The sequence below is a fragment of the Microcaecilia unicolor genome, chromosome 7 (genome assembly GCF_901765095.1).
Source record: "Microcaecilia unicolor chromosome 7, aMicUni1.1, whole genome shotgun sequence".
NCBI classification, from domain to species: Eukaryota; Metazoa; Chordata; class Amphibia; order Gymnophiona; family Siphonopidae; genus Microcaecilia; species Microcaecilia unicolor.
Window position 1 is genome coordinate 152,987,848 of NC_044037.1, and position 14,161 is coordinate 153,002,008.

The 14,161-nt window shown below is 44.9% G+C and overlaps 1 protein-coding gene across 1 annotated transcript in view; it reads left to right on the forward strand.

Annotated features, from left to right (window-relative positions):
* IQCA1 (IQ motif containing with AAA domain 1) overlaps nucleotides 1-14,161 on the forward strand; it is an 827,164-nt gene that overhangs the window by 541,538 nt on the left and 271,465 nt on the right. The window contains exon 12 of the mRNA XM_030209164.1: nucleotides 4,061-4,122. Coding sequence (XP_030065024.1) covers nucleotides 4,061-4,122 — 62 coding nt within the window. The remainder of the gene's footprint in view (nucleotides 1-4,060; nucleotides 4,123-14,161) is intronic.

Genomic DNA, 14,161 nt, shown 5'->3' on the forward strand with positions numbered 1-14,161 from the left:
ATTCAGTAGCTGATATATAGGATATTATAGGTAAATTTATCATTCTCAAGTTATTTTCCCTTAATTGGTTCTCCAGAAATTCCAATTTTTACAAGAAAGATAACTATTCTTCATTACCAAATTATCTGACTTTCATAGAGAAGCCATTTCCATAATCAAAGTCTCTATTTTTATATCTTGGACTTCCACTTTGTTAGATAAGTATTAATATAAATTCTTTAAGTCACATGGAGGGGCATAATCGAACGAAAACGCCTATCTCCATGGGCGTTTATCTCCGAGAACGGGTCCGTGAAGGGGCGGACCCAACCGTATTTTCGAAAAAATAGACGCCCATATGTTATTCGCTACTTTGTGAGCTGGGCGTTTTTGTTATTCAGTGATAATGGAAAATGAAAGCGCCCAGCTCAAAAACGAATACATCCAAGGCATTTGTTCGTGGGAGGGGCCATGATTCGTAGTGCACTAGTCCCCCTCACATGCCAGAACACCAACCGGGCACCCTAGGGGGCACTTTTACAAAACAAAAAAAAAGGTAAAAGAGCTCCCAGGTGCATAGCACCCTTCCCTTGTGTGTTGAGCCTCCCAAAACCCCCTCAAAACCCACTGCCCACAAGTTTACACCATTACTATAGCCCTAAGGGGTGAAGGGGGGGCACCTACATGTGGGTACAGTGGGTTTGGGGGGGTTGGACGACTAACGCATTAAGCAGCACAATTGTAACAGGTAGGGGGGGGATGGGCCTGGGTCCACCTGCCTGAAGTCCACTGCACCCCCTAATAAGTGCTCCAGTAACCTGCATACTGCTGCCAGGGAGGTGGGTATGACATTTGAGGGTGAAAATAAAAAGTTGTGAAACGTCATATTTTGTGCTGGGAGGGGGTTAGTGACCACTGGGGGAGTCCGGGGAGGTCATCCCCGATTCCCTCCAGTGGTCATCTGGTCATTTAGGGCACTTTTTGGGGCCTTATTCGTGGAAAAACAGGGTCCAGGAAAAGTGCCCTAAATTCTCGCTAAATTCGCATATCTTTCTTCCATTATCGGCAAAAGGGCGCCCATCTCTGTTCGCCCGATAACCACGCCCCAGTTCCGCCTTCGACACGCCTACGACACGCCCCCGTCAACTTTGTCCGCATCCGCGACGGAGTGCAGTTGAAAGCGTCCCAAATTTGGCTTTTGATTATACCGCGTTATTCGTTTTTGTGAGATAAACGCCCATCTCCCGATTTAGGTCGGAACTTGGGCGTTTTTCTCGTTCGATTATAAGCTGGATGGTGAAAAATTTTAAACATCTGAAGAACAGAGTTATTCACATTCTGCTGCAGTTCATATAGTACGTCCATTATTGTCGTGTTCTCGAGGACCTTGGCATTCTGTCAGGCTTCTTCCCCGGGAACCCTGGGTATGTGAGTCCTTGGACCACGGCCGAGGAGCGGCAGTGGCAGGCAAGATCACCTTCGGAGCAGAGAAGAGACAAGGCTGGACTGGAACCCCGGACTGGAGTCCTGCACTGGAACACTCGGGACTGGAACGCACCGGACCGGAACACACTGGAGTAGGCTTCACCTACGCTTAGCTGCCTTTCCCCGAGGGTTGAGCCCTCAGGTTCGAGCAGCCGGTAGGGCTTACAGGAAAACCAGAACTGGAACCAGCAACAGGAACAACCGGAGTCAGGATCCAGCGGTGCTCCCAGGTACCTAGGCTAAAGCAAGGCAGACAGGCAGGGAAGAGGACACAGGAGCTACATACAAGCTAAGCTCAAGAGAATGAGAATGACAGCTACGCTTGCCAGAGGAAGGGTTAGACTGGAGCTACAGTAGCTAACAGATAGAAAGGAGAGAAATGGCTGCAGCATCAACCGCTGACCAACCTCAGACAGGGGGCAGCACCACTGCACAGGGATAACAGAAAGGCTAGAAGCCCACAGAGAATAATATACACAGAAAGGCTGAAAGCCCACAGAGCAATAAACACAGAAGGGCCAGAAGGCAAGGCCCACAGGTGATAGTAACTCGCAAAGCAGAAGGGATGGAAGCCCACAAGAAAAGACAAGGAAAGCTAACTGTGCAAACAGCACACTAACCTCGGGACCTAAGGCACTGCGGAGGCATTGGCAATGCAAAGGCAAAGGCTGCAGTCTCTAAGTGCTTAATAAAGCCCTTCAACACCAAAGGCACAGCTGCAGCAATCTCTAAGCACTACGGAGGCTGTTCAGGCACAAACCACAGAGCAGGCAGAAAGCACAGTGAAACACAGAGAGGCTTCCCACACCCAGGTGTAGTGTAGTGAAGCAATTAGAGTCATGCTGGAAGCAGCCAGCACACAGAGAGAGAGAGAGCTAACCCAGGCAACACGCACAGGTGCAGTATAGAGGCAATTAATGTCATGCTGCTGGATGCAGCCAGCACAGAGAGCCAGACCTAGCTCAGAAAGGACAGACAGAAGAAACAGGAGCCAGCTAGGAAGCTGACCCCCAGGAACAAGGTAAGTCTGAGGGTGGTCACGGCCACAGATGTGACAATTATGACATTATTGGCTTCACCAAGTCCAATTTCTCCACAGAAACCGCTCCAGATATCTTCGTGGGGAAGAGCTCACTCTCCAATCCCCCAGTTGGTTTATTATCCGAGTTGATGCTGCGCCAGGACCTCCTCGGGTCACATGAAAATCCTAAGCCACTTCGGGCGTTTCCATTATTGACCTCCATAGCGAAGCATTACTATTTCCGGGTCTTGGAGGGGTCATGCCAACAGGGGGACTCAAAGACACTCCCTCCACTGAGATTCGGCAATAAAGCCTTGCTGTTCCCCGAAGCAAGAACCGATATCCCCGACGTTATGACCCCGAATCTCCAAAATAAACTGAGAAGTGGTGGGAACCCCAGCCGTGTTCGAGGAGGACAGCACCACGGCTTTGCCTTTTCTCTTCCCCATTCTCTGGGGAGCGCGCCCTCTTCTTCAGGCATTCTGGTGTAAAACGGGAACTCAACTAGCGTACGTCCTCCCTCAATGCCATCTTGGATCCTCCAGGTTGGGACACTCTTTGTCTGGTTTCTCCTCAGAGGCCTGTCTGATATGGGCAACCCTACAGCACAGCCCTCTGAGTCATTGAAACACGGAAGCCCCTCCACCACTTACAAGGTGGTGTCCCTTTGGAGGGGCATCCAAACCTTTTTTAAACTCTGCTAAGCTAATCACCTTTACCACATTCTCTGGCAACAAATTCCAGAGTTTAATTACACGTTGAGTGATGAAAAAGTTTCTCCGATTCGTTTTAGATTGTAGCTTCAGCGCATGCAACCTAGTCCTGGTATTTTTGGAAAGCATAAACAGATGATTCATGTCTACCCATTCAACTCCACTAATTATTTTATAGACTTCTATTATATATCCCCTCAGCCGCCTTTTCTCCAAGCTGAAGAGCCCTAGCCGCTTTAGCCTTTCCTCATAGGGAAGTCGTCCCATCCCCTTTATCATTTCCGTTGTCCTTCTCTGCACCTTTTCTAATTCCACTATATCTTTTTTGAGATGCGGCGACCAGAATTGAACACAATATTCGAGGTGCGGTCGCACCATGGAGCGATACAATGGCATTATAATGTCCTCATTTTTGTTTTCCTTTCCTAATAATACCTAACATTCTATTTGCTTTCTTAGCCGCAGCAGCACACTTGCAAGACATTGCTTCCTGAAGTAGAGATAATCTTGCATTAAGCAAAACCATTGGGAGTGTTATCTAGAAATTTGGGCTACTCATCATGTGATTTCTGTTGAAGAGAGTATGGTTAGGGATATTCTTTGGAGTCCCTTAGCAACCTTGGAGGTGCGAAGAGGGAGATCCTATTCTTCAAGTACCCTGGCCCATTTCCATTAAGGGCCTTGAAAGTCAGACATAGTTATAAATTTAGCCCTGTAATGTACCACTAGACAAAATTGGTTAAAGCTATCATCTAATTTCACTGAATTGCATTGATGTGATGAATGCTAAAGCTGGTTTTTGCTACGAGATGTTTTGGTAACCTGTAGTACTTATGATAACATGACCTCTTATGATTTTCAGAAAAAGAAAAAAAACAAAAAGAAATTCAGGAGAAAGAAAAAGAAGGACCTGACTGATGGCAGGTAAATAATGCACCACCTCATCTGAAGTATGGCCAATGGTATTTGATATAATTAGGCCTTTTTTAAATTTTTACTTACTTGAAATCTTACATATAGGGGCCCTTTTACTAAGCCGCATAGGCATGTATGCTTGTCCTATGCATGTGAATTTGGAGTTAATGCCCAGCTACCGGATGGTAATTTTGTTTTTTACGTACGTCCGCTACATGTGCCGGAAAATAATTTTTATTTTCCTGCGCTTGGTGGAACCTGGGCGGTAATTGGCATTTTATACGCGTAGATGATCACCGCACGGTTACCACATGAGACCTTACCGCTACGTCAATGGGTGGCAGTAAGGTCTCAGACCCAAAATGTAGGCATGCCAATTTTTATTTTGCTGCATGTCCATTTTAGGCAAAAATTTTAAAAAGGCCTTTTTTTACAGGCGCGCTGAAAAATGGATCTGCGTGCACCCAAAACACACGCCTACACTAGCGCAGCCCATTTTTCAGCGCACCTTAGTAAAAGGACCCCCTAGTTACCAAGAAAGAGGTGTAAGTAGGAAAGAAACAAAAGAACTTTAGGGATGCCAAACTGTATGATTCCAGTTCTGCTACTGTCTCAAACTTGGAAATTGCTCCTTGATTTCCCTGTGCTTCACTTCAAATCGAAACTCTGCCAGTGACTTGATTGTGACCCTTGACAATATATTTTAGCTCCCTGTTCACCAGGCTAATAAACTGTATAGTAAGTAATCTTCTTGGTAGACTGTCCTATTTATATTACATTAGGACATTTATATCCCACACTCACCTCAAGAGTTCAGTATAACTTACAAAAATTAAGAGCATGAGCATTACCCAGGAAATGCATTACTGAAACAATAGCATTGCTAATATTTATAGTTATCTTAGAACAACAAACTTCTGACATAGGTAAGTCTTTAACAACTTACGAAATCGGATATAACTAGTTTGACATCATTCCACCACCTAGCAGCTTGATATAGGAGAACATTGCTGAAGAAATTGTTTTATAAATAATTTCCTTGGATTTGGATAATGTAAAATTAGGAGATCCCTAAAAGCTGATTTCTGGCAGATAGATTAATAAACTACAAAATATTACTAGGGGCCAATCTTTGTATAATGCAAAAAATTAAAGAACATAACTTAAAAATTAAACGAGATTCCACAGGCACGAGGGAGGGAGTGATATTATGCTAGGAGATGGCTGCATGAAGATAGAGGTCTGTTGGGTCTATAGTGGTTTTTTTGCAATTATCCATCCCGATTGCTTGTTACTGGGCCTGAGAAAGTGCACCTGCGATGGGGCAAGATGTCAACCTGCAAGAGATTGGAAGGATTTCATTATATAGCCGAGACAGGGGACCTTCCGAAGCTAGATGTGATGGCGGATCCTAGTGCTAAGCGCAACATGGTGGCGACGGGATCCGATTCTGAGGAGGAAGACCCTAGACAGGCGTGGGGGGGGGGGGGGGGGGTAAGGGATCTGAAATATCTAAAAAGGATGTGGTGAGCTAATTTCACAAATTGAAGCAGATAATGTTAGCTGTTTGCCAAGATGTGCAGGAAGCATTGGCAAGGATCCGCACGAAGGTGGGAGAGTTGGGCATGCGTATCAGCCAAGCAGAGGACCATGTGACTGCCTTGTCAATGGAGGTGAAGGCTTTTTGATCAGATCTCAATAGGGAGAGCAGCATGATACAGGAGCTGTGGGACTAGATAGAGGATTTAGAAAACAGATCTCGCAGAGTTAATCTGTTCTTCAAGGTTATTCCAGAAACTGAGGCTTTTAAGAACAACAAAGCAGCGGTGCTTGAAATTTGCAAGACTCTTAAAAGATGACCCGGACCTGGACCAGTGTGATTTTAAGTATTGAGAGCTCATAGAGGGATGGGGCCATCATAAGAGGGGTACCCTCTGGATATAGTGGCCTTCTTTGTGGATTTTGACACAAAAGAATGTATGTTGCAGAGAGCGCGCCAATAAAAGGACTTTACTTGGAAAGAATTAAAAGTAATGGTGTTTCAAGATGACGTGGATTACCTTACAAAAATGGCGCTTCCTTAGAAAGGTTACCCTGTTCCAATAATGGATATAAATGTCACTGGGTGTTCCCATTTGCAGTTGTGGTTGACTGTGAGTGGCAAATCCAGGAGTACTAAAATGGTGATGGAAGCTGGCTGCAATAATATCTCTGGAAACCATAACAGGCACAGCAAACAGGAAGAACCTCTACGAAGGAATAGCATGAGAAGGAGAAAATAGAGGCTGGCCAAAGGATGATCCAACACAGGAAATGGTGCTTAAATACACATTATTTGCAGCAACAGTAAAGGGACCCGACACGGTCGGTGTTTCAGCAGCACAATCCACACGCTTCAGGGGTCACAATCGAATTCTAAAAAAATACATATATATGTCATAAAAAGAATACAAAATAGAGCATAAAGAACTAAGCACACACAACTAAAAGGGACTAAACATAAGAAAGACAGAACAGATTTCAACTTCTGAGGACTGGAACAGAACATAAAACAACTCCTAATTGACCAGTGGACTGTAAAACTAAAAATCTTATCTAAATAAATGTGCATCAAGGTATGGACAGAGGCTTACATTGTAAATATTGAGACACCTCATATGTGAAAGAGCAGGAACATACCTCTGTAGGCAAGAAAGGGATCTTTCAGCCCTTTTTCAGTGCAATTATTCAGCATTATTGCAACAGGTCCAGCAGGTTCTAGGGTGGTGGAAAGGGTTGTGGCTTTTGTGGTGGGGCTGAATATCTGTGCACAAAATGAGTTCTTTACCCCATTTCCTTTTTCTGTTTCAAACTTTGCTCATAGTGGTGCTTCGAGATACTATACAGGGCTTGCATTGGATCTGGGAGTTGTTTTTATATCCAGGGAGCAGAAGCAGATTTTCCTGGAGGTATGCAGAAAAATGCATACAAAGTGGTTACACATTGGTACTATACTCCACAACGTTTACAGAGTATGTTTGCCACAGCCTCAGACTGGTGTTGGTGTTGTGAGGATGACCTGGGGACCTTTTACATATACGGTGGTCCTGTGCTTGCATACAAGTCTTCTCGAAAGGGGTATGTGCTGAACTGTCTGGGGTCTTGTCTCTTAACTTTCCTGCTTCACCACAACATCGCTTGCTGGGACTGACCAATTGCTTGGGTGGATGGTGGCATCAGCAGATCAAGCATTTGGGTCTTGTGGCTGCCCGTTGTGTCATAGCAATCCAGTGGAAAACGTCCGAGAACTCATCTCTAAACAACTGGAAACTCCAACTGTGGTTGCTTGTGGAGATGGAGCGCCTTATAGCACAACGTAAAGGACTGTATGAGAAACACTTGACAGACTGGGCCAAGATTCTTCAGTGGGTTCATAGTTTGGGGGGGGAGGGATGGTAGTGGAGATGGACGACATGTTGAAGGAACAACGGCACATGTTGTTAGTAGGACATTTGGGAGCGGGGGTGAGTAGGGAGGCTTTACTATTTATCTTTGTCTTGGGGGATTCCTGTTGATGGAGGGGGGTGTGTGGGAGGGGGAGGGGAAGGGGTTCTTGTTGTTATGGTTCTCGAAAGGATAATGTATGTGTTGTTTCTATGGTTCCCATGTTGTTTTGTGCCTTATTGGAAAAAATCAATAAATATTTCAAATTAAAAGAGATTTCACAGGCAACCAATGTAGTTTCAAAAATAAAGGTGTGACCCTTTCAAATTTTGAAACTTATATATCATTCGCGGTGCTGTTTTTTTTTTCTGCGATTAGAATATCTTACAAAGACAAATCTTTGAACAAGAAACAAGCTCAGGAATGATAAACATCTAATACATGGATAAAGGAAAAATAAAATAAGATTATAGTCCACCTGGAAGGAGACAAAGAGGGGCATAATCGAAAGGGGTGCCCAAGTTTTCCTGAGGACGTCCTTGCATGACATCCCGGTGAAGGGAAGGGAAACCCGTATTTTCTAAACAAGATCGGCGTCCATCTATTGTTTCGATAATACGGTCAGGGACGCCCAAATCTTAATATTTAGGTCGTCCCTAGAGATGGTCATCCTTAGACTTGGTCGTTTCTGATTTTCGGCGATAATGGAAACTAAGGACGCCCATCTCAGAAACTACCAAATGCAAGACCTTTAGTTGTGGGAGGAGCCAGTATTTGTAGTGCACTGGTCCCCCTCACATGCCAGGACACCAACCGGGCACCCTAGGGGGCACTGCAGTGTACTTCAGAAAAAGCTCCCAGGTACATAGCTTCCTTACCTTGTATGCTGAGCCCCCCAAAGCCCACTCCCCACAACTGTACACCACTACCATAGCCCTTATGGGTGAAGGGGGACATCTAGATGTGGGTACAGTGGGTTTCTGGTAGGTTTTGAAGGGCTCACATTTACCAACTCAAGTGTAACAGGTGGGGGGGATGGGCCTGGGTCCGCCTGCCTGAAGTGCACTGCACCCACTAAAACTGCTCCAGGGACCTGCATACTGCTGTCGTGGAGCTGGGTATGATATTTGAGGCTGGCATAGAGGCTGGCAAAAAATATTTAAAAAATTTTTTGAGGGTGGGAGGGGGTTAGTGACCACTGGGGGAGTAAGGGGAGGTCATCCCCGATTCCCTCCAGTGGTCATCTGGTCAGTTCGAGCACCTTTTTGTGGCTTGGTTGTAAGAAAAATAGGACCAGGTAAAGTCGTCCAAGTGTTCGTCAGGTACGCCCTTTTTTTTCCGACATGCCCCCAGGAACTTTGGTCATCCCCGCGACGGAAAGCAGTTGGTGACGCCCAAAATTGGCTTTCCATTATCCCGATTTGGGCGACCCTGTGAGAAGGACACCCATCTTTTGATTTGTGTCGAAAGATGGGCGTCCTTCTCTTTCGAAAATAAGTCTGAAGATGATCCAAAAAGGCCATGGGAAAGTGGCCAGCATGAAGAAAAGAAAGGAGAAAAAAATCCCTTAACAATTTCAACAAAGATAAGTAGGGACATTAATACTCAAATTATTAATTCTACATCCAGATATAGTAAGGACAAAAAGTTACACCTTTACCTTCTAGGAAAATCTTAACTGAGATGCTCATGAAAACATATTTTGTATGGGAATCACTGTTGAAAGGTAGCTCCTACTGAAGTTACTGACTGCTTTAATTCCAAAAATTGCCTTCTTATTTGAGTCCATTTAGACACATCTATGAAAATAGAGATTTTCCTTCCATAAAAACTTGTATCTCTTGCCTTATAATAAATTTTCATTATTGCTTCTTTATCTTGCAAAAATCACACTGCTGTATTTAATATCATTGTTTCTTCAGAACAACCTCCTTACATTTCAGATAAATAATGTTACTGTAATCAGTGTTGGCCAATACCATCATCATTTGAACAATTAAATGGAATGTATTAGAAGTAAAGTTTGATCTAATACGTCTGAGTTTCCATAATAACTTAAAACTTTTTTAACAGCAGTTGTCTGTTTTGGGGGTTCAAAAGTAAGACACTTATCAATGCACAGATTGTTTATGGTCAATGCATTGAAAGAGCTACTAAGCACCCGAAATTTAGTTTTTTCCTTGTTCATCTTCAGTGTAAAAGTTGAGGCCCATAATTCCACAGAGTCTAATCCTTTCTTCACCTCTGAAACTGTATTCTGGATATCACCTCAAAAAGGGTTTTATATTGTGATATCATTCGCATATATCAAGGGATGAAAATCCATAAAAGATGGTTTCTTCCCCAGAGATGACATAATTATTTTAAATAATATAGATGAGATAGGTGAAGCTTGAGAAACTACACATTTTGATATACAGGCTGAAGACAATGCCATTTTCACCTGGTAAGATCTACTCATTAAAAAACCCTGAACCAGTCCAGGACCATTCTTCCAATACCATAATAATTCAAACAAGCCCAGGAAGATATCATGATCCACCATATCAAATGCACTGGACATGTGAAACTGCATCAAAAGAACTCATTTTCCAACACTATTTTCTTGCCTGACTTCTGAAAGTAGTGTGGTCAATACTGTTTCTGTATCCAAGGAATCGTTTCTTACTTGAGATATAAAATATTCTAATTTGGCTCGCCTAATCATTGTTTTACATTCATTTACTGTTTTCCTCCATATATTCCTGTTTATCTCTATTTGGTCCTTACGCCATTGCCTCTCAAGCTTCCATCATTTCCTTTTTCCTGACAACAATACCCCATTAAACCAACTAAACTTCTTCATACCTGAACCTTTCTTCAAAAATACAGGAACCACTTCATCTAAAACCTTCCTACATCTGGAGAGCATTTTCAATATGATGTCTAAATCCGATTTTGAACGTTTTGCTGAAAATGTCCAAAAATCAAGTGGCGAACATAGTGATTTTCAAACCAGAAAAACGTCTATTTTTTTGTTTTTTCTTAGTACTCTGGCCACACAGACATCCCAGCAAAGCAGTTAGGCACCCTAGGGAGCACTGTAGTGGACATCACATAAAAGGTCCCAGGCACACATCTCACCATTACTCCCTTTTATTGTATGTTGAGCCCTCCAAAACCCACTAAAAAACCTACTGTACTACACCACTGCAAAAGCCCTTTTGGCTACAAGTATCACCTATTTGTGGGTACAGTAGTGTCACGTTCCTCACCTGTTCGGCGCTCCCCCCGACTGGAACCGGCCACAGGCTCCTCAGAAAGGGAGGAGGATCAGGCTTAGGAAGGTTTGGTTCGGTTTCCTAAGCCTGGCAGGCATCATCTAGCTTGGAGCAAGACCACGGCCATCTTGGTTAACTCAGAGGAATCAGCTATATTTCGGTTTTCCTAGTCCAGCAGCCGTCATCCGACTTGGAGCAAGGGCAGCAGCCATCTTGGCTAGCTCAGGAGAGGGCAGCCATCTTGTAGTAACAAGAAAAGGAAGGAACTCCATATTTGGTCTTGGGAGGATCTCCTATGGGGGCAGCCATGTTGGATACAGCTGAGCATGGGTTGACTCAGATTGCTTCCCTATTTAGGGCCCTGCCTTCAGCCCTTCTGTGCTTCGACTACTGCTCTGTTCCAGGGTAGTTGCAGTGCGCGTGGATCTGTTGTCGGTATTCCTGGTTCTGGACTTTACTGCTTGTTCCTAATTATCCTTGTTTGCTGCCAGCCCTGACTACTGCTTGTTCCTGACTATCCTAGTTTGCTGCCAACCTTGAATACTGCTTGTTTCTGACCATCTCTGCTTGCTCCTGCCTCTCTTGTTAGGCCAATTCGCTGACCCCTGTGGTTTCCTGAAGTCCCATTGCCGCCTGCAGCTGGGGGCTCAACTCCCAGTGAACGGTGGTCGCCGCGGGTGAAGTTAGGGGTTGTCTGGCTGTCCTTTGGAGGCCAGTGGTTTCTGCACCTCCAGCAGGACCCAAGGGCTCACAGTATTCGAAACGAGACAAGTAGGTGTTTGGTGGGTTTTGGACGGTTTATACTTTCCACCACAAGTAACATAGTAACATAGTAGATGACGCAGAAAAAGACCTGCACGGTCCATCCAGTCTGCCCAAGAAGATAAATTCATATGTGCTACTTTTTATTTGTACTGTCCTCTTCAGTGCACAGACCGTATAAGTCTGGCCAGCCCTATCCCCGCCTCCCAACCACCAACCCCGCCTCCCAACCACCAGCTCTGGCACAGACCATATAAGTCTGCCCAGCACTAGTCCCGCCTCCCAACCACCAGCCCCAGCACAGACTGTATATGTCTGCCCAGCACTAGCCCCGCCTCCCAACCACCAGCTCTGCCACCCATTCTAGGCTAAACTCCTGAGGATCCCTTCCTTCTGCACAGGATTCCTTTATGTTTATCCCACGCATGTTTGAATTCCGTTACCGTTTTCATCTCCACCATCTACCGCGGGAGGGCATTCCAAGCATCCACCACCCTCTCCGTGAAAAAATACTTCCTGACATTCTTCTTGAGTCTGCCCCCTTCAATCTCATTTCATGCCCTCTCGTTCTATTACCGCCTTCGCAACTCCGGAAAAGGTTCTTTTGCGGATTAATACCTGTCAAATATTTGAACGTCGTATCATATCACCCCTGTTCCTCCTTTCCTCCAGGGTATACATGTTCAGGTCCGCAAGTCTCCTCCTCATACGTCTTGTAATGCAAATCCCATACCATCATCGTAGCTTTTCTTTGCACCGCTTCAATTCTTTTTACATCCTTAGCAAGATACGGCCCTCCAAAACTGAACACAATACTCCAGGTGGGGCCTCACCAACGACTTGTACAGGGGTATCAACACCGTCTTTTCTTCTGCTGGTCACACCTCTCTCTATACAGCCTAGTAACCTTCTAGCTAAGCCCACCGCCTTGTCACACTGTTTCATCGCCTTCAGATCCTCAGATACTATCACCCAAGATCCCTCTCCCCATCCGTACCTAGCAGACTCTCACCCGCCTAACACATACGCCTCTCTTGGATTTCTACTCCCTAAGTGCATCACTTTGCATTTCTTCGCATTGAATTTTAATTGCCAAACCTTAGACCATTCTTCTAGCTTTTTCAGATCCTTTTTCATGTTTTCCACTCCCTCCGGGGTGTCCACTGTGTTACAAATCTTAGTATCATCCGCAAATAGGCAAACTTTACCTTCTAACCCTTCGGCAATGTCACTCACAAATATATTAAACAGAATCGGCCCCAGCACGGATCCCTGAGGCACTCCACTACTCACCCTTCCCTCCTCCGAGCGAACTCCATTCACCAACACCCTCTGGCGCCTGTCCGTCCACCAGTTCCTAATCCAGTTCACCACTTTGGGTCCTTTCTTCAGCCCATCATTTATTTAAGAGCCTCCCTGTGGGGAACCGTGTCAAAAGCCTTGCTGAAATCTAAGTAGATTACGTCTATAGCACGTCCACGGTTCTATTCTCCCGGTCACCCAATCAAAGAATTCAATGAGATTCGTTTGGCACGATTTCCCTTTGGTAAAACCATGTTGTCTCGGATCTTGCAATTCATTTTCTTCCAGGAAATTCACTATCCTTTCCTTCAGCATCGCTTCCATTACTTTCCAATAATCGAAGTGAGGCTTTACCGGCCTGTAGTTTCCAGCTTCTTCCCTATCACCACTTTTGTGAAGAGGGACCACCAATCCCTCGGAACCTCTCCCATTTCTAAGGATTTATTAAACAAATCTTTAAGAGGACCCGCCAGAACCTCTCTGAGTTCCCTCAATATCCTGGGGTGGATCCCATCCGGTCCCATGGCTTTGTCCACCTTAGTTTTCTAGTTGTTGATACACACTCTCTTCCGTGAACGGTGCTATATCCACTCCATTCTCAAATGAACTTTTGCCAGTCCATCGTGGTCCTTCTCTCCCGGATTTTCTTCAGATAAAAACAGAACAAAAGTATCTATTTAGCAATTTGCCTTTTCTTCATCATTATCTACATAGCGGTTTGCAGTATCTTTTAGTCTCACAATTCCCTTTTAGTCGTTCTCCTTTCACTAATATACCTGAAGAAATTTTTGTCGCCCCCTCCTTACCTTTCTAGCCATTTGTTCTTCCGCTTGCGCTTTCCGCCAGACGGACCTCTCTCTTGGCTTCTTTCAGTTTCCTCCGGTATTCCACACCCGTGTTCCCGTCTTGAGTTTTTTGTATTCTGGAATGCGAACTCTTTAGCCTTTATTTTCTCAGCCACTTGCTTTGGAGAACCATAGAGGTTTCCTTTTCTCTTGCTTTTATTTACTTTCCTTACATAAAGGTTCGTGGCCCTATTTATAGCTTCTTTCAGCCTGGACCACTGTCCTTCCACTTCTCGTACGTCCTCCCAGCCCATCAGCTCCTTCCTTAGGTATTCCCCCATTTACTAAAGGTCAGCACGCTGAAATCCAGGACTTTGAGTTTTGAGTGGCAACCCTCCTCTTCAGCCGTCATATGCAAACCAAACCGTTTGATGGTCACTGCCGCCCAGGTGGCACCCACTCGGACATTTGACACGCTATCCGCATTTGTGAGCACCAGATCCAGCGTCGCTTCCT